Genomic DNA, 20,572 nt, shown 5'->3' with positions numbered 1-20,572 from the left:
AGGCTGGGAATGTATGTCACATGCGTAACAGTTACAGTTTTATACCCTGGAATGATTAAAATACAGGCTGGATGAGAAACAGATTGTGCTACTGGCCAGACGGGTCACAGCCATCATTTCCGGGACACAGATCTGCCACAGAGACAATGCCAAGTTCTGAAACAATACGATCTGTTCCATTATACAATAGCACAATGTATGTGTGGAGAAATCTCTGATATGGCTGTTCTAAAAGCTGATACATTGTATGTGTGGACCATAAGGTGCATGTCTACATGGCTTCTACCACCTTCAAGAAGAAGAGCTCTGTCACCATGTCTTACCCAGTCCGCTGGGTTTGGTCCCTACGTTCACCTTCTGGGCGCTGGGTTTGGTCCCTACGTTCACCTTCTGGGCGTTGGGTTTGGTCCCTACGTTCACCTTCTGGGCGTTGGGTTTGGTCCCTACGTTCACCTTCTGGGCGTTGGGTTTGGTCCCTACGTTCACCTTCTGGGCGTTGGGTTTGGTCCCTACGTTCACCTTCTGGGCGTTGGGTTTGGTCCCTACGTTCACCTTCTGGGCGTTGGGTTTGGTCCCTACGCTCACCTTCTGGGCATTGGGTTTGGTCCCTACGCTCACCTTCTGGGCGTTGGGTTTGGTCCCTACGCTCACCTTCTGGGCGTTGGGTTTGGTCCCTACGCTCACCTTCTGGGTAGTTGGGTTTGGTCCCTACGCTCACCTTCTGGGTAGTTGGGTTTGGTCCCTACGCTCACCTTCTGGGCGTTGGGTTTGGTCCCTACGCTCACCTTCTGGGCGTTGGGTTTGGTCCCTACGCTCACCTTCTGGGCGTTGGGTTTGGTCCCTACGCTCACCTTCTGGGCGTTGGGTTTGGTCCCTACGCTCACCTTCTGGGCGTAGGATATGCAAGCACAGATTTGAGCACATTTTCAAATGACGCTGGCCTCACTACATAAACCTTTACATGAATGACACATACCTGTTAAAACATAACTAAATAAAGCAACTAAAGCCTAAAAAACATGACAATGTACTCGGCACGAGCGACAGGACAGACGGGGAATGTCTCAGATACAGGACACAGCCCATAGACATCATATCGCTGCTTCCCCACAATGTGCAGCTCATTACTCTCTTCTAAAGCAAAATGTGTCACTTAAAAGTTGTAGCCCCTTTTTTCTCCATCTAATAAAAATACCTCTTGCTTAGCGCTATATTAAAAATACAATTCTTTTTATGAACTGAGCAAACTGACAAAAAGGACTTTGGCAATTAGTGTTACAGATAGCCCGGCGTTCAAGAAAAGCTCCAGGCAATTACTGATCCGATTCTGCTCTAAGACTGTATAGATAAAGCTCCAGATTTGGACAATTTAGAAATAAATTATCTTTATCAAAATTAAAAACAAAGGGCACACTACTGCCCCCCTAGACACAGATGTAGGGTAGCACCCCAAATCCCAAACCTACCGAAATATAAAGAAAAACTTCATTGTGAAGTATGTATGGGTAGGAATGGGATAGCACTGCTAGATACTCAGTTCAGCTAGAGATAAAATACATATATATATATTTTGATATACAATAATAAAAAAAAACCTGTGTGCAGACTGGTAATTGCTGACTCTGTGAGGTCTGTGCATAGTGGATTTAAAAGGGTAGATGTCCAATTTACTAATCCTTGGTTGCACGGTATTTAGATTTGCCAAGTACTGCCAGTGTCAGAAGAGAAATGCCGTAACACTGGCAGGATCATGCTTGTGCCCATCGACCTGATAAAAGCCAGATAGGTTCAGAGGCCGAAATGCATTGGTACCAATAAAAACCTTATCTGAAGCTCTAAAGGTGCCGTATTTCCTGCAGCGCAATCCACCTAATGTGATTCTCTCCATTCTAGTAGACACTTACAAATAGGACAGTATCTAGGGTTAAAAAAAAAAAAATCAACCGTAGTAAAGTGGACATCTACATAGATATGCAGATAGTAAGGTATGACACAAAGCTAGTGCGAGCAGGATCCTCGTATTAACAGTCACGGACATGGTAGATGAGATATACGTATGCCATGCATATCCTGGCTCTAGAGCAGGGGTGCACAACTCCAGTCCTCAACGGCCACCAACAGTCCATGTTTTCAGGATTAGCATTGCACAAGGTGTTGGAATCATCCCCTGTGCAATACTAAGGAAATCCTGAAAACATGGACTGTTGGTGGCCCTTGAGGACTGGAGTTTTGCAACCGTGCTCTAGAGCAAGGCAGAAACTGAAGAAATGGCATTTCTGTGCCCACGACAGGTGTCCCACCACTACCTACTTACCATTATTATTCCCCTTCGTTCTTCTCGTGAATTTCTACATCTGCCTACTTTCCACACTAACACTTGATATGTCACTTCACAACTTTCTTAGCAAATTCTTTGTTTTACCATCTCTATTACCGGTTACAGTTTCTTAAAAGTAATGTGACTCTAGTCCCATTGACCTCGTCAGAGTGAGATTCTTCTAAAACATTACCGACCCCTCCCCTACCCCTTACTCCACTCGCTGCACCACTTTAGTGTTCACACTAGCCTCCCGCAGACTTTATAACACTTACAAGGCACTTTTTTCTCTGCAATAAGAATTGCCTACAGCAGCCAGTACAGATTCAGCAAAGAATATTACAAAATATTTACATTTTTAACAGTAAAACATTAAAAAAAAATATATAAATAGTAAAAGAAAAAAAAATAGTTCTATAATACTGTAACAATAAGGCACTTTTTCTCCTCGGCAAAGTGTCCCAGCTTCTTCATTTCCCTTACAATGTGGAATGGAGGGAGGAGTGCAGAATAAACTGCCAAGTTCTAGCGCTCTATGGACCCGCAGGGCATTACACAGCGCAGCCTGACTTCTGGGAGTGCTAGATCCGTCGCCAGGCGTTCCGGAGGACCGCGTCCGCTCTTCTGTACGGCTGATTGCGGAGGTCTGAAAGATAGAAAGCAATAAAAAAAATTGATGAGCTAAAGAAAACGCTAGAAAAAAAATGGAGGAAAGCAGATTGGCAGAAGCAGTTAGTGGCGGTTATCCAGTATTCTGAGAGAACATGAAATGTGCAAAATAGGATTAAAGGGTATGGGGGTAATAAATAAAGTGACATCAAATCGCAACCTCCTCACTAGTCGTATACTAACCTTTGACCTAATGCTGGGTTTATATACTGAGGCATTAGTTATAACAATTCTTGCAAAGCTAGCACGTTAGTCCTGCAATACAATCCTATGTAGCAACTTCAGTGCCACCAGTGTACCGGGCAACACCTGATCTAGGTAAACGGGGCTCCATAATGGAAAGCGAAATGTTCTGGACTAACTTATTCGGAGAGGACCTGCATATGGTACCAATGTGCAAAGTGCAGCAAACACAGACTTATTACATGAATCAGAAGCCACATAGCCCGCATTAGCTGGTGCACATACAGCCGTTTCTGGACAGTTTCTTACCCTCTGCAATAGGAGGGATACTACAGATCGATCTTCCTGGGGCTAATCTGAGAGATAAAATAAAACATGGATGTATATAAAGAAACAAGAACAACCTATTCTGCTCCCAAAGTCAAGAAAATGAGTAATGAAACCGAGATTTCAGCGTGCAGAGAGTTGCAGTCCTTGGATACTCTTTTCACCCGTAGGGAGGGCACCTGGTTCGCATAAAATTACGCTTACAGATCGGTACTTATCACACGGATTTTGGTGAAGAAATAGGGTAATAAGCAAAGAAACATCTTCCATTGGACTGACTGTAATTTCAGAAAGAATAAAGGCGCGTGTATATATGTAACATACCCAGAAAATATTACATATATGAGACGGCGAGAGAACATTATAAATGCGTGTAGATATCCAGGCATGAGAAGAACATGCAGTCGGGTGCATTGCAAATCATTAGTAGAGTGGCAACAAAGTTAAAGCACAGAGCGTGGGCATGCATCCAGCGTTGTCCAAGAGGGCCATCCGCGGCTGAACGAGGGAGGTGACATGCATGCAGGAGGAGAGGGCTGGTACCTTCACATACTTTTTAAAAGGCACTGGGGCTTAACAGTTTGAATCCTCAAAAAGGGATGTATCACAGAAGAACCGAGAGCCTCTCTTGGCTGTTCTGGCTGTGAAGGGGACACTCTTCAGGACTGCAGTCATCAATGAGGGTTTGGGGAAACAGAGAGATACACATACATGGTCAAATAAAGACAATTACCAGTGACAAAAAAAGTCTCAACACAAGGAGTAGACATCCCCAGGAGCGCAGACTTTAGGATGGAGCATTAACTCCATGGGGTGCTTGAGATCGCTGTAGAAAAAAACAAAAATACAGAATTTCTCCTATAAAAGAAACCCACCTGTGATTATGTCCTCGATCGTTCCATCCTTTCCTTCATACACAGGGCGATGGTCCTTGGCCTGCCGCCTTCGCAGCTCAGCTATCAGATCCTGCTGCTGACGCTTGTTTTTCTGCATTGGAGACTGGAGGAGGAATAAGAGATACTTTCCATTGATCACTGAAGATATATAGCAATACATGCCTGGGGCTGATAACATCTCCTACTTCATACCTTAGGGTCCATCTTCTTTGCCTCTTGGGCTAGTAATTTCTCTCGTAATACCTCCTCCTGCTTCTTCCTCATCTCATTGCCTTGCTCAGCATCCTGTATGGAAAAAAGTGCCTTGTAAACTAGCTATACCATAACACATGGTGGGACAGAACATGTCATAGCTTCTTATCCTGATCGTTACCATACTGGCAGGGGAGCACTCCACTAAGCACTGTGCTATAGGTTTCCATAATAAATCATGATACACCCACAAAGTCCTCCACCGTGCTTTATCTCCCTGTGTATCCTCCCTCATCTGTCTACAACTTACCCTTGCTATGTTATACTAATGATCTAAGACTAATATAGTCCATAAATCAAGCCCTGCACTGCTGTATCCAGGACTCCTCTCGTGCTGCACCAGGTCTCCGAAATACTCTTCCCCAGACAATCAAATCCTCGGCATCCACATTTTAAGCGTGCCCTAAAAAAACATATTTTAGGCAGGCCTATGACATTTCACTAAGTGACTCCTGCTTTTTCATCATTGTTCCACAGAACCTCATCCCTTTATTGAGCAGTAACTCGCACACTTCTCACACCCCGATGCACTTCATATCACAGACACTGGCTGATTACTGTATACTACCCCATTTGTTATAAAAGATAGGTAGAAAATTGTACAAAACATTTTTACCTCTTGTGCTACTCCATTATTTTTGTGTGTGGACCCTCATTCCTCTTGAATAATTAACTCTATAATATTTCTTCATACATATTCCCTCTAAAGAACACTGAAATATTATGGCACTATATAAATAATAATGCCTGAGATTTGCAAATCTACACCTTAAAGTGTAGACGTGACATAATTTAATTTATTCTTACTTATATAGCGCTATCATATTTCGCATCACTTTCCAGACATTATGGGCACTGTCCCCATTGGCGCTTACAATCTACATTCCCTATCAGTAGGTCTTTGGAGTGTGGGAGGAAACCCGAGAACCCGGAGGAAACCCACACAAACACGGGGAGAACATACAAACTCCTTGCAGATGTTGTCCTTGGTGGGATTTGACCCAGGACCCCAGCGCTGTAAAGCAACAGTGCTAACCACTGAGCCACCGTGCTGCACATATACTCTGGAGTAGATCAGCGTGTAGTTTATGTCTATCCTGAATGAGTCCCACTCACTGGACAAAGCGGTCACGCAGTTGCTGTTCAGGTGACCACACCCTAAGGACCTTTTCCTGCTGGAACAATCACAGGAAAGAGCCTTTCTTCTGGGTTTCGAGGACACACATTAAACACAGGTGCTTCTGCAGCATCCAGCAGGCTTGCACACTAGTCTGTGACACGAGGTTAATTTCTGTACCTTATATGATTTGATGAATCTGGCGAACACTGGAAAGAAAACAGAGGGCGGCGTTGTCTTTGGATTTTCTCCAAAGTAATGCACCACAGCTGCGTACGCTTCCTGCAGAGGAGAAAGAGGAGAGATCTGGAGATACTGTTCTCTTCTAAGAGCGCGCAGAACTTCACAAGTCTACGTTTCCTGCAGGCACAGAGGAGGGAAGGATGGGACGCAGGAATCACAGTGGGATGGATTGCTAAAAATACCCTCACCGAACGGTCCCAGAAAGCAGGAAAAAACAATACACATAATGATAAAAAAATGGCAGAAAGCAAGAGAAGTGACACTGACGTCTAGAGGCCCAGACAATATGGATTTCTTGGAGAACCACAGTCTGACACAGCACGTTGTCACATGTTGGTACCAGAAGAGAAAAATGCAAATACCTACATCAATATAATCTTTTACAATTATCACAGGAAAGGGGTCATATATACAAATAATCACACTATTATCATTCCAGCATACTATATACAGTCTGAGCTGAATAGCATCTCCCACAAGCATCATTACCTCCGCAGTCCTCGCGTCCTTCTGAAGCTTGTCTAGTTTCCCTTCATTTGTGCTCACAAAACTCTTCAGAACGCTGTTATCATGGTGGCTGCTCTCCTTACGGATCAGATCCATTCCCTTCCCCAACTCCCGGACATCCAATAGGACATTTTCCAGAGACACTGAAAGCACAAAACAGAAGTATACCGGTGACTGTGACAGAACCACAGACGGGTCGTAGCCAAAGCATGAGACGTGTGTATCCCCAAGGATAGACTTCTATATAGATAGCGTTATATTCCCGTTATATATTACTAGTAGCACAAGGTACAGCACTTTATTGGGCCCAAAGATGAAAGCCTCATAATCCGGGTCAGTAGTTTACAATGTGGAGTCAGGTTTTTAGTAGAATCTCATGGATCTGAGATTTCTTCTGTCAGATCTGTCTCAGCCGCAGTGTCAGATCATAGACCTTCACCAATGGAATCTTCTCACATGCATTACATATCAGAAGATTTATGTTACAGGATTTCCAACCAATCATCTGCAGCGAGTCTGAATTCTACACTTGTAAAGAAATCAAATATAGATTTTAAGGTAGGTAATTAAGTGCTCTTAAAGTGAAAGTCTCATGCATTTCCTTTTCAATACATTAAGGAGCACCTTTTCTTCCTGGAATAGTGGGTGCAGAGCCGAATAAAATATATATTTTTAATTTCTCCTCATGTTTGCAGAGATATCAGCTTGTAAAGTTTAGATTATAATAAGTCCAATGGGGCATTACTAAGAATTATTTTCTGGGGGCAAGTATTTTTTCCTCTCCATGGCCAATCACAAGCAGGAAAGAAGAAAAAAAAACAAAAAACGAACACGCCCCAACAAGGTCAGAAGAACATGCTCTCTCCTACGAGATATACTGACAGACAGCACTTCTCTCAGCCCTGACTTCTGCAGCCAATGTGGAGAGTAAGGCAAAGCTGCATGTGATAAACACCTTCAGCTTTCATCTCACAGCAGTCAGTGTGGGGGAAGGGGAAATAGAGCAGTCCTGAGTGTGATAAACACCTTCGGCTTTCATCTCAGCAGTCAGTGTGGGGGAAGGGGAAAAAGAGCTGACTGCACTGTTAGAGGAAAGCTGCATAGGGGTTTGTAATCACACTTAGCTCTGCTCTATAACACACAGTAAGGCTATGTTCACACGTTGTGTTTTTGCTGCAGCAAAACCTGATCTCTTGCCAGGAGGTTTGTTCAGGATTTTTCTTGCTTTTTTGCTGCGCTTTCACTGTCCTTTTGTCTCTTTATGCATGTACATAAAGTTCAGTAAAAAAAAAAAAATCTCATTCTGGTTTTGCCACAAAACCACTGGAAAACCTGACACCTGCGTTTTTGGTGCGTTTTTTCAGCAGATTTTTCACCACCCATTACTTCGAATGGGTGAAAAAACGCTGAAAGAAGTGACATGCTCTATTCTGCAAAAAAAAAAAAAAAACAAACATGCAAAGCACAAAATCTTGATAAAAAAACCATGATGTGTGCTGGAGATTTCTGGAATCTCATAGAATTTACTGGTACTGTAAAACGCAGCTGAAAATTTGTATAAAAAAAACGCATCAAAAACCACTGAAAAAAACAAGATGTGTAACATAGCGCAGCAGAGATCAGGGCTGTTTGTCATCACATCTCACAGGAGAAAGCATGTTCTTCTGACCTTCTGGGGGGTGTTCCTTCTCCTGCATATAATTGGCCACCATCATGCAAGGGGAAAGTACACCCCCCCCCCAGAGAAGAATATATGGAAACGCCCAATTGCACTTATCAAAAATGATAGATACCAGCTAATATTTCCACAACGGAGAGGAGAATCACAAAGTAAAAAAGAAGTTATATTCAGGTCTGCAGCCAGTATTCGATTTTGAGGCCAGTTTAATATATGAAAACTGGCAAAATGTCCTCTTCTAGCAGATGTAAGTTTGTAGAAGAGAAATAAATCGTATGTTCTGTTTTAATTTGTTGTTTAATGATTTGTTTTTTGTTTTCTAGTTTTAAAACGGTTCCAGGAAACGCCATACATTTGCTGTCTATACTACGGTATATGCATAGCCAGTGTGTGGCAGCATTATGGCAGCTACAGTATATAACAGATAACTGACAGAGAAATATCATATTCTCTGGGCAATGATGGCGCACAGTTCCTATCTTAGGGCTCATTCACACCACCGTATTTTCAATCTGTGTGCTGTACGTGGAAAAAAAGGACAGCACTCGGACCAATGTTATTCAATGGGCAGTCCAGATGAATGATCTTTTTCACGGACCAAATCTTTTTATGAAAGAAATCGTGGCATGCACTAGTTTCTTCTATAAATCGGTTGAGACTCGCCCATTAAGGACTGTGGGTGCATAGAAAAAATAAATAAATTGGAAGCCAAGTGGAGCCACAGTTCAGCATCCAATTTTTATGGATAAATTGCAATTCTGTAACAACATTGGTCCAAGTGCGGTCAGTTTTTTATATATACAGTACAGACCAAAAGTTTGGACACACCTTCTCATTAAAATATTTTTCTGTATTTTCTTGACTATAAAAATTGTACATTCACACTGAAGGCATCAAAACTATGAATTAACACATGTGGAATTATATACTTAACAAAAAAGTGTGAGACAACTGAAAATATGTCTTATATTCTAGGTTCTTCAAAGTAGCCACCTTTTGCTTTGATGACTGCTTTGCACACTCTTGGCATTCTCTTGATGAGCTACAAGAGGTAGTCACCAGAAATGGTCTTCCTACAATCTTGAAGGAGTTCCCAGAGATGCTTAACACTTGTTGGCCCTTTTGCCTTCACTCTGCGGTCCAGCTCACCCCAAACCATCTCGATTGGGTTCAGGTCTGATGACTGTGGAGGCCAGGTCATCTGGCGTAGCACCCCATCACTCTCCTTCTTGGTCAGATAGTCCTTACACAGCCTGGAGGTGTGTTTGGGGTCATTGTCCGGTTGAAAAATAAATGATGGTCCAACTAAACGCAAACCGGATGGAATAGCATGCCGCTGCAAGATGCTGTGGTAGCCATGCTGGTTCAGTATGCCTTCAATTTTGAATAAATCCCCAACAGTGTCACCAGCAAAGCACCCCCACACCATCACACCTCCTCCTCCATGCTTCACGGTGGGAACCAGGCATGTAGAGTCCATCCGTTCACCTTTTCTGCGTCGCACAAAGACACGGTGGTTGGAACCAAAGATCTCAAATTTGGACTCATCAGACCAAAGCACAGATTTCCACTGGTCTAATGTCCATTCCTTGTGTTCTTTAGCCCAAACAAGTCTCTTCTGCTTGTTGCCTGTCCTTAGCAGTGGTTTCCTAGCAGCTATTTTACCATGAAGGCCTGCTGCACAAAGTCTCCTCTTAACAGTTGTTGTAGAGATGTGTCTGCTGCTAGAACTCTGTGTGGCATTGACCTGGCCTCTAATCTGAGCTGCTGTTAACCTGCGATTTCTGAGGCTGGTGACTCGGATAAACGTATCCTCAGAAGCAGAGGTGACTCTTGGTCTTCCTTTCCTGGGGCGGTCCTCATGTGAGCCAGTTTCTTTGTAGCGCTTGATGGTTTTTGCAACTGCACTTGGGGACACTTTCAAAGTTTGCCCAATTTTTTGGACTGACTGACCTTCATTTCTTAAAGTAATGATGGCCACTCGTTTTTCTTTACTTAGCTGCTTTTTTCTTGCCATAATACAAATTCTCACAGTCTATTCAGTAGGACTATCAGCTGTGTATCCACCTGACTTCTGCACAACACAACTGATGGTCCCAACCCCATTTAGGCTGCGTGCACACGATGGTTTTTCATGCGTTTCCGCTGCGGAAACGCATCAAAAACGCATGGTAATCCGCACCCCATGGTCCCCAATGGCATTCCGCAATGTCAGTGCACATGCTGCGGATTTTTCTGCAGCGCTCATAAATCCGCAGCATGTTCATTAATTTTGCAGAAGCTCAGCGGAAGCGCCGCCATTGACTTGCATTGAGACGCATAGAATCCGTGTCTGTACATTTGTACAAGCGGATAATATGCGATTCAATGTGCGGATGGTACCCAGTTCTGGAGGAGAGAAGACTCTCATCCAGACCTGGGTACCATTGTACCTGTAAAAAAAAGAATGAAATAAAAAATAAAGTTTATATTCACCTGTCCGGCGGCCCCTGCAGCGCTTCTCCTTCCAGGACCTGAGATGACGTCGCGGTCACATGTGACCGCAGCCTGTCTCGCGAGATGCCGGCAAGCCAGGAAGGAACCAGGAAGGAGCGCGACAGCACACGCGGCGGCATCGGAGGTAGGTATAGCTTTATTTTTTTTATTTTTACGTTCACACTGTATAAATCCATGCCTTTTGCATGGATTTATACAGTGTGACCTAGTTGTCAAGCACTTTCCAAGTGATGCTATCGCCTGGAAAGTGCTTTTCAGTCCGCATGCGGAAACACATGTGTTAACGCATGTGGATACGCATGTATTCCGCATGTATTCTGCAGGAAAAACGCATGCACAATCTGCATGCGTCTTTTCTGCCAGGGAGATGCAGAAATGCTGCAGAAATTTTCTGCATCGTGGGCACATAGCCTTATAAGGCAAGAAATCCCACTTATTAAACCTGACAGGGCACACCTGTGAAGTGAAAACCATTTCCGGTGACTACCCCTTGAAGCTCATCAAGAGAATGCCAAGAGTGTGCAAAGCAGTCATCAAAGCAAAAGGTGGCTACTTTGAAGAACTTAGAATATAAGACATATTTTCAGTTGTTTCACACTTTTTTGTTAAGTATATAATTCCACATGTGTTAATTCATAGTTTTGATGCCTTCAGTGTGAATGTACAATTTTCATAGTCATGAAAATACAGAAAAATCTTTAAATGAGAAGGTGTGTTTAAACTTTTGGTCTGTACTGTATATATCTGTAGTAAAATATTAATTATTTAAATATAGTAATATAACTATACATTTATAGAAATAAATGCTGCCACTTGAAAAGATCTTTGCATAATCTCATTATAACAGACAGATGACTGCTGATCAAGGTCTTACTGCTACAAAGGATTTCTCCATACCCCAGGCAATTGTCAGATAAGGCCGGATAGTCTGTACAACATGGGTATAATAGCGAGCAAAGAAAAATGTGATTGAATTGTCAAACAAACGCCCTAAAGTAAGACTTTTCTTTGGGAACAATGGAGAGAAAATATGCAGAGAGTTCAAAGTAGCCATAGTTATGTGATGTACGCATAGAGAGCAATGCATTGACAGTGAAGGGTGTGTTTAAAAAGAACTATAGATATTAAGCCCCCCATACACCTTACATAGCTGCCGACAGCTACCTCGCCCGACTTCCCCACACACAGCAGTGCTCGCCCTTCCAAGCACTTCTATGTTTTCTATGAGCCGCATTCAGACATCTCAGGCTTATCTCACTGAGAACAAAAGGATGAGAGTCTGAAATCGGACATGAGATCATATGTCGGGGGAGAGTTGGAGACCCCAATACATATTAGATTGCCAGCTGAACTCATTGACACTGGTGGGTTTGGCCGGCGCTAGTCTATTGTGTAAGGGCCCTTCCGATAAGCTATAAATGGTCTCTTCTCACAGTTGACATCAGGCTGACGTTCTTACCTGCCGCTGCCTTCTCTACAAAGTGAAGCTCATTATAGAAAGTGGCCACTTCAGGATACTTCTCCTTGCAAATCAATGCAATGTAGTTTAATAGGGTCATTTTCCTGTCCGTTGACTTTGTGTCTTGGAGCTAGAGCAGACATGAAATGATGAGATATCGGAATAGCATACCGGAGTGAGCTCCTCTCCAGGGCTATTAGTGATAATGACCATCTTACCAAATCCAAGCTCTGTAGTTTGAACCCGTAAACGGATCCTCTCTTGCTGCTGTTCATGTAATTGCCTAAAGCGAGGATAATCTGAGCAAAAGACAGAGTCAGTTCAACATTTGCCATATCACAAAGCAGTTTAGACCTAATCCTCAGGCTCTCACCCACCTCCAGCATTTGTTTCAACTTCGGAGATGATTTGACAGAAGCAGACGCTGCAATCACTGCATTCAGTTGCTGCAATGTTAGAAAATGTATGAGATGACATACAACAAAGAAAATACACATCTCATCATAGGGTAACATATATACCAGGAGTCAATAATGAAGGCATGGAAGGTTTCATACGGAGCCACAAGTATCAAACATTGATGCGACACCCATATTTACTATACATCCTGTAATCTCAGACTTGGCCTCTGTTCACATCTGCCTTGTGGTTGCCATTCATGGCAAAGTGCTCAATTTGTCATGGCGGACATGGTTAGTGCCACACGGACCCCATTGTCTGGTTCTTCCGTGATGGTTTAATAGTAAAATTAGGGCTGAATGCAGCACCTTTCTTCCAGTCAGAATGACAAAGTATGTCATGGAGGTTCTGACACAGATGTGAATAGAGGGAAAATATTTAGGAAGGGAAAAATATTAAAAATTAAAGCTAGCAGTGGACTTCTGATTGAGCGCGGTTTATCCCCTATACCCATGTGCTTAATCATCAGCAATGACCTATGAGAATAAAATATCTTGTGATTTTAATGTCTTCATACCGGTGTGAGCAACTGCAGGTTCTCATTGAAGTTGCCCATGAACGTCATGATAGACATTCTCTGGGAGAGACGTTCCACTTTACTGAAGAGCATCATAAATCGGTCTTCATCAGAAAGGTCCTCGAGAGGCTTCCTCTCCTTCTCGTACTGTCTCAGTAACTTAACTTCTGCTTCTGTGGGAAGAAAACGCACCAGACACTCCACAAAGTCCACGGGGATTGTCCGCAAGTCGAACCTGTAATGAAGCCAAACCAAGTGGATTATTTTCTGAATTCGTAAGCATGAAAATAAAAAAAATATATATATTTAGAAGGGTGAAATCCAACAGTACTCCAATGGTAGAATTGTGTTCTACAGTTTAACAAATATTGTCCACTTTTGTAGGAGTATCTTCTAGATTTGCATGAGTATGGTCTAATTGTGTATGAGTATCTTCTAGATTTGTATTAGTATGGTCAAATTGTATAGGACTATGTTCTAGGTTTGTATAAGTATGGTCTAATTGTGTAGGATCATATTCTAGATTTGTATCATTAGTTTTTTGTACTTTGTACAAACTGGGACAATGGCTCCCGCTTTTTGGGCTGGACATTTTTTCTACATAGCTTTCCATGGGCAGGTGTCTGAAAAGTCGGGTCTGGGTCCTGTTCTGCCCTCACCTACATTGAGGTCTGCTGACACATAGTGAGGTTTAATATTAGAGATAAGACAATCTCAATTGGGTCACCTTGTCGTGGTGGGATTGTTTTTATGCTTTTTTGATCAAAACAGTGTCAACTAAGTATCCTGTGATATTTACATGTTCTATTACTATTTATTTATTTACCTACTGGAGGGTATTTGCTCATTTTGCTTTTATGTTAGGTTTTGTATGTTCTAGATTAGCATTCTCAGCTGCAGATCAGAACCTACTGCCTTAAATAGCTGTGAATTTGAAGTAATCGGCAGCGTCCTCTATGCATTGCATGGAACTGTGCTGTTAAGTTATATGCAGTATTTATATTCGGCCACTGCCACAATTAATAACAGCTATTCGGTTGGGGTGTCAAGTGTCAGACCCCTACCAATCTGATACTGATGACCTATCATGAAGATAGGATATGCTCAGACAGCTCGGGGCTTTGTTTTGTGCCTGAATAGGCTGATCTGTCATATTTAACAGCAAGAACAGCACAACACGCAGCGCTAATTTTGTGAATAAAATGACAGACATGATGCAGATGTGAACAGAACCTAAATGTAGGTAAAAAGATGAAGTAGACTATGAAGTCAGAAGCCTACGTTTGGATGGCTTTACAGATCTCCTCCGTTGACCTTCCAGCTTTTCGCAGAGTGATGGCTAAGTTCTTGGCTCGGTTGGCTTCTAGAAGGGTTACTTTGCTGACGGACTTCTGAGAAGATTTATTCTTGGAGCAGGTCAGGTCTATGGCAGCCCCTTGTGCTTTGGTTTTGAAGATGTCTTCAAATTTATCCATATCCAGATCCTACAATGGACAGGAAGTTATTGGCAACATTGCCAGAGACCAGAACAATATGATTACATTCGATTACAAATTATCAAATTAATTTGGGGGATAAAACAGCAGTGAGAATTTAGATATTAATGAGAGCGAGGGCACAAGGGTTGACTTAAGGGTTGCAAAAGGGCAGATAACAGAAGAGGGGGTTAAGCTACCATTGGGTTAGTAAAATCACATTAATATCAGTAGATAGTCATTTAAGGTTGACCTGTTTGAGGAACTTGACTAGCTTTAAAAAAATGAATTACTAGTCAAAAAAAAAACAAAAAACACAGTGATCTGGATGTTACTCCACAAAATGGCAGATAATAGCTCTCTGTGAGAATCAGGATAATAGGTAGCTCCCTTTAAATGCAGAGTATCCATGTGGCTGACCTGCCTTACACGTGCATGTACAGGCTGTAATAACAAACACTGTGTAACTTATGTCACCTGTAAAATGCGCTCATCGTCAAGGTCGCTGAACACTGTCCCACTAATCTGGTTGGGCTTCAGTGCCGTCCAATTAAACACAGGTAAGCGGAATTTTGTTTTTATCGGTTTCTTGATTCGGATCGCTGAAATAGGAATTTTATGGTAAATTGTGGAATAAATTAGCACAACCAGAGCTTATGATATAATGGCCACCTGTAGTACCTGATAATCCAGTTGTGATGATGACAGGACAAGAAGATGGAAGTGGCGGTGGGGGGGGACATTTATCTATAGGAGTACATGAAATATATTTCAGAGATACGTGTCTATGTACATAACTATGCATTCACAACCTAGAAGACTGGCTCAAAGTACACACAGCTATGATAATGAACACATTAAATTGAACATTCATATTGAACATATTTAAAGGGGTTTTCCACTGTCAAAAGAACTTGTGTCCAAACGATTGCATACTTGCAAAAAGAAAACCAAAAGAATACTCTCCCTGTGTCCAGTGCCGGCTCTCAGTCGCTGCTCCCGGCTCTGTGTTTTGGCTGCAGCGGTGGCATCATGACTACAATGTAGATCACTGACCTCAGTGGCTCGTGTCGTGGACATTTGCAAAAGCGTCAGCTCAGTGATTGGCTGCAGCGGTGATGTGCGTTTTATTCATTAAGTCACCGGTGTACGCAAAACAAAACGGTGAAAAGATAGACGCAGGACAGAGGAGAAGGGGGAATATCATCTGTATTTCTTGTTTTACAATTATGCAGTAGTTCGGGCACAAGTTTTTAAAAGTGGAAAAACTCTTTAAATGATTCTCTAATCTGATGTATTTTGCAAAATAATCATATTCTTCTACAGTATAGGTTATTGAGATTAGTACTATTTTAACCAAGGTCACTTTTTTAAGTTTTTATTTAGGCCCTAAAGTAGGTTTTTAAATAGTCCTTTTTAGACCCAACAACTATATACAGAAAGCTTCCTAGTATAATAACTAATATAATAACTATAATTCTTGATAGACAAGGTGGCACCCTACCGGTGTGCAGGGTCCATGGTTTTCAATTGATAGGTGTCAGGCGTATGTAAGGATTGTTGGGAAGAATAGTTTTGATAAAAAGCACATTCATACCCTTACTAGTAAATATAGAAACCACCTCCATTTCCACCAAAACACTGCTGCTTTACGATGAGCTAATATTCTAATATTTAGCAGCTGCTAATATCTGATATGGGCATAAAATAGATATGTAAGAGAACAATCTTGCACCCTTACTTTGCATATGTAGAGGGGGTGGAGGAGGAGGTGGTGGTGGAGGCGGCGGCGGCGGTGGTGGCGGAGCTGCAGGAGCTGGTGCAGGAGCAGGGGGTGGTGGTGGAGGTGGTGGAAAGTCTGCCATTATACCCATATCTCCACCAGAACCCCCAACAGATATCAGCACAGTGCCGGCAGACCCGTGTTTCTGCTGGTGCAATGCATTGGCCTGCTCCAGCTGCCGAAGATGTTGGACAGCTTCCTCCTTTTCCTTGATGATTTTCCTTAGCGTGTTCACCTGGTGGCTAGTTTTCTCATACGTTTCCTTAAAAACAAAGAGATAATGGAGTTAACAGCCATGTATTCCTTGAATAATTCACAACTAGTAATGACATTTGTAGCTTGATATGTCGTGTAGTATTTATCCTTACTGTAACATCGGTAGAAAGAACATTGTATAACAGCACAGATTTCAGAAAATGCACACATATATTGCACCTTATACATATAGGCAACACACATATAGCAGAAGTAGTTTTATGGAAGTTTTAATACAAATTTCGAAACATTATATGAAAATTCCTAATACCAGAATGATGCATGGAAAGCCTACAGAAGCAAAGAAGATCTGGGGAAACTGCAAGCCCATAGTAGACAGTAATGATACATCATATGCTCCATTACATAAATCACATCCAGGGACACAGATTCCACATGTAGTAATCATCCTTAGGTCTTACCCTCATGAGCTCCAGGTCCTTTTCCCGTTGTAACAGAGTTTTCTCAAGTTCAGCCACCCGCATCATGTTCTCATTCTCCAAATCCAGCAGCTTCTCCGTCATCTGGTAGAAAATCATGGCTTCAATAATTAAATGTGCAGTGTCTACAATGTCTACTAAATGTTTTCAAATTGGTTCTCTCGTATCATATGAAACCAAAAGGAATTTTTTTTGCTAACTTTACACAAGACACTGGGAAAAAAACCCTCAAAATTACCAAACCTTCCAAAGGGGAAGGATGAGATCACCCCCATCTTTCACTTTCACATGTGTAGTGCTGCAAGCTACAAGTGTTACAGGGATCACCCCAAGGAACGCTCACAGCACTGCTTCAGGAAACCTCATCACATGATTACAGTGTTTTCTACCTAAGAATTTGTTTCAAAGCAAATAAACAGCAATCAAAATATTTGCAAATGAGCCATAAAATCCCATAATAAAAATATCAATCAAATGCAGAATGGTGGGAAAAAAAGATGAAAAATAACATTATTTCAACCAAAGGAGTATGCATAGCTACAAGTAGGGAGGCAAAAATGGTGCTAACTTTTTTGGTTCTTTTCGTTAAAGGGGAGGGCATATTCGAAGCCTAGAAAAAAAGTAAAATTAGCTTCCGTACTGCTCCTAAGTTCTGCAGAATTTTGTCCATCTATGTTTTAAGAATCTAATACCGGTCATAGAGATTTTTGTTAATGGATTCCATGAAAATCGCATGAGGGCAACTTCCTAATGGATATTATTGGGACACATTGGATTTCAACCCATTCAATCATGACTGCCCTGAGACAAGCAGTGACAGATATGTGAAGATGCCACTTTTCCCTTGAATACAAGTATTGTGCCTGCTTGGCTGGACTATATGATCACGTTTATGAGATTGGTTGAGGAAAAGAGATGTCGGATGCCACTTAACAGAATTCATTATTCGATTCATTTACATTGAGGTTTATGACTAAGGAATATAAGAAAATGTGCCCATATTTCCTTCTAAGTTTGACCAAGTTAGTTGGGTATCTACACCCAGGTAGACGTCTCCACTAATAGAAATGTATTAAGGTAGAGATGTCCTTCACCTAACTAGTGAAAGAAGTCTACATTTACTCACATGAGACAGATGTTCTTCCAGCTCTTCCACTTTCTCAAGTGCAACATTCTTAGTCTCGGCATCTTCCAGCAGACCCCCGACATCAAACACATTGTCCAGGTAAGCCTGGATCTGAACCAGCAGCTTCTCACTCTCTGTGTGCTTGGACTTCTGTAGAGAAGCAATGAACCAGAACGTGACATCATATCAGGAGGTGTCAGTGTGAGAACCCCATGCAGTCATCTCAATTATACAAGTTTTCAGAAAATATCTAAGTCAAAAAGTAATGAATGTGGTTTCTTGTATGTGTTCTTTATTCCATCTTAAACATTAAAATTCCACATCACATAGTGGAATACATATTGACGCATTTCCGCTGATCTATTACGACTCAGACCGACAAGTGGTCAAAACGCATCAACATGTATTTTGCTTGATTTGACGCGATTTGGAATTTTAACTATTTTTTTACTACTTGACTTTGATGTCATACTCGTGGGAGCTAGGAAGCTGACTGTGGCTTTGGAGATGTGCAATAATCCCACGGTTTCACTGACTATTTTCAGAAGATACATTTATATCCTCACCTCCAGAAATTCTTCAAGGCCCAACTTGGTGAACTCGAATTGAAGGTGTACACGGAAATTCATGTCTTCCACAGAATGGACAACGATGTTAATGAACTGCATGCATGCAACCTGTAAGAATGATTGTATATTAACAAGTGACCCTGGCAGCAGAATATAAGTAGATACCTGTCCCGTCACTTACCATAAAATCAATGTTACCATCTTCATTCCGGAAATATTCCATCAGCTTCTCAAAGCGATGCTTCTCCTTACAGACCTGAAAAAAATGTAACAGATTCATTTATGCTCAAGTATTGTTACAACACAATGGGATGTATGAACAGCTTAGAAAAATGCAAAGACGACAGCAATAAAAAGTAGCACGTGTTTAAACTTTAAGCACAAGGAAGTGAGACCTGAGCAGCCTCTACTATAGTATGTGAAATGATACACCAATAAACTGCATGAAACACCATGACTTTAAAATAAAAGGCTAGCCAAAAATGTATTTAGGGGTCCCAGTACCGATCACACTGAAGGACGCTCTAGAGTATAATTATTTAGTGTCCTAATCTCCATTTTTACCTCTTTAAAGTTGTCAAAAGCAGAAAGAATGATTTCATGGCCTCCTCGGACAAGACACACAGCCGCCAGTAGTTCTAAGACCAGAGCTTTAGTCCTAAACAACAAAAAAAATAATGTCAACTTAAAATGTACTACTAGACGGTGAGTAAACTGCAAAACTGTCAACTGTTACTACAGCGCAGGAGGACCTCAGGACAGAAGATAAAGATACAGGGACATGACCCACCGGGACACAGATTACCTAGCCCTCTGTACCCTACTTTCCTACTAAACCTATTCTTAGGAGGCCCTAGAACACTTTTTCCAATATGACTTATGGTGCCTGGAGCTTCAGTCACACCCTGGTCTGGGGGACACTTGGGCGGTGCGCTAGTACTAATACAAGGACCTCATTGCCTGTTGTGCCACCTCATCCACAACACTCATCTTAAATGGCTGCTTAGTAAGCTGTGCCCTTTGCATGGACTATTACCTCGGATTCTTGTTGTTCAGGCTAAGAGCAATTTCATTGACTGCGTGAGGATGAGACATTACCAGATTGAAGCCATACTAGAACAAAAGTAAGAGAAAACAGTTGTTAATGTCCAGGAGTCCAGAATCCAGTTCAATCTGAGACATTAATATATGTGTGTGTGTGTGTGCACGTTATGATGTATGTTCGTGTGTGTGTATTCATTGGTGTATGCATGTATGTATATATGAATGTATGTACAGTACAGACCAAAAGTTTGGACACACCTTCTCATTTAAAGATTTTTCTGTATTTTCATGACTATGAAAATTGTACATTCACACTGAAGGCATCAAAACTATGAATTAACACATGTGGAATTATATACTTAACAAAAAAGTGTGAAACAACTGAAAATATGTCTTATATACTAGGTTCTTCAAAGTAGCCACCTTTTGCTTTGATGACTGCTTTGGACACTCTTGGCATTCTCTTGATGAGCTTCAAGAGGTAGTCACCAGAAATGGTTTTCACTTCACAGGTGTGCCCTGTCAGGCTTAATAAGTGGGATTTCTTGCCTTATAAATGGGGTTGGGACCATCAGTTGTGTTGTGCAGAAGTCAGGTGGATACACAGCTGATAGTCCTACTGAATAGACTGTTAGAATTTGTATTATGGCAAGAAAAAAGCAGCTAAGTAAAGAAAAACGAGTGGCCATCATTACTTTAAGAAATGAAGGTCAGTCAGTGCGAAAAATTGGGTAAACTTTGAGTGTCCCCAAGTGCAGTT

The 20,572-nt window shown here is 41.8% G+C and overlaps 1 protein-coding gene across 4 annotated transcripts in view; it reads right to left on the bottom strand.

The window, feature by feature from the left end:
• Positions 1 to 1,510: 1,510 nt before the first annotated feature.
• Positions 1,511 to 20,572, bottom strand: part of FMNL3 (formin like 3) — a 110,995-nt gene continuing 91,933 nt past the window's right edge. For 2 of the 4 annotated variants that reach the window (XM_073663813.1, XM_073663815.1), the window contains 20 exons: positions 19,805 to 19,881; positions 19,333 to 19,426; positions 18,950 to 19,024; positions 18,766 to 18,876; positions 18,200 to 18,349; positions 17,056 to 17,157; positions 16,337 to 16,640; positions 15,277 to 15,342; positions 15,073 to 15,197; positions 14,402 to 14,604; positions 13,121 to 13,355; positions 12,522 to 12,590; positions 12,363 to 12,443; positions 12,145 to 12,274; positions 6,494 to 6,654; positions 5,942 to 6,043; positions 4,585 to 4,677; positions 4,372 to 4,495; positions 4,050 to 4,161; positions 1,511 to 2,963 (listed from right to left, as the gene is read on the bottom strand). In XM_073663813.1, coding sequence (XP_073519914.1) covers positions 4,070 to 4,161; positions 4,372 to 4,495; positions 4,585 to 4,677; positions 5,942 to 6,043; positions 6,494 to 6,654; positions 12,145 to 12,274; positions 12,363 to 12,443; positions 12,522 to 12,590; positions 13,121 to 13,355; positions 14,402 to 14,604; positions 15,073 to 15,197; positions 15,277 to 15,342; positions 16,337 to 16,640; positions 17,056 to 17,157; positions 18,200 to 18,349; positions 18,766 to 18,876; positions 18,950 to 19,024; positions 19,333 to 19,426; positions 19,805 to 19,881 — 2,394 coding nt within the window. In that variant the 3' untranslated portion in view covers positions 1,511 to 2,963; positions 4,050 to 4,069. Of the gene's footprint in view, positions 2,964 to 3,478; positions 3,526 to 4,039; positions 4,162 to 4,371; positions 4,496 to 4,584; positions 4,678 to 5,941; positions 6,044 to 6,493; positions 6,655 to 12,144; positions 12,275 to 12,362; positions 12,444 to 12,521; positions 12,591 to 13,120; positions 13,356 to 14,401; positions 14,605 to 15,072; positions 15,198 to 15,276; positions 15,343 to 16,336; positions 16,641 to 17,055; positions 17,158 to 18,199; positions 18,350 to 18,765; positions 18,877 to 18,949; positions 19,025 to 19,332; positions 19,427 to 19,804; positions 19,882 to 20,572 lie in introns of all 4 variants that reach the window. The other 2 variants (XR_012274409.1, XM_073663814.1) reach the window with 2 other exon arrangements.

The sequence above is a fragment of the Phyllobates terribilis genome, unplaced genomic scaffold, assembly GCF_046119375.1.
Source record: "Phyllobates terribilis strain yellow unplaced genomic scaffold, ASM4611937v1 Scaffold_2__4_contigs__length_985480577, whole genome shotgun sequence".
Lineage (NCBI taxonomy): Eukaryota > Metazoa > Chordata > Amphibia > Anura > Dendrobatidae > Phyllobates > Phyllobates terribilis.
This window is presented reverse-complemented; position numbering and strand designations above follow the sequence as displayed.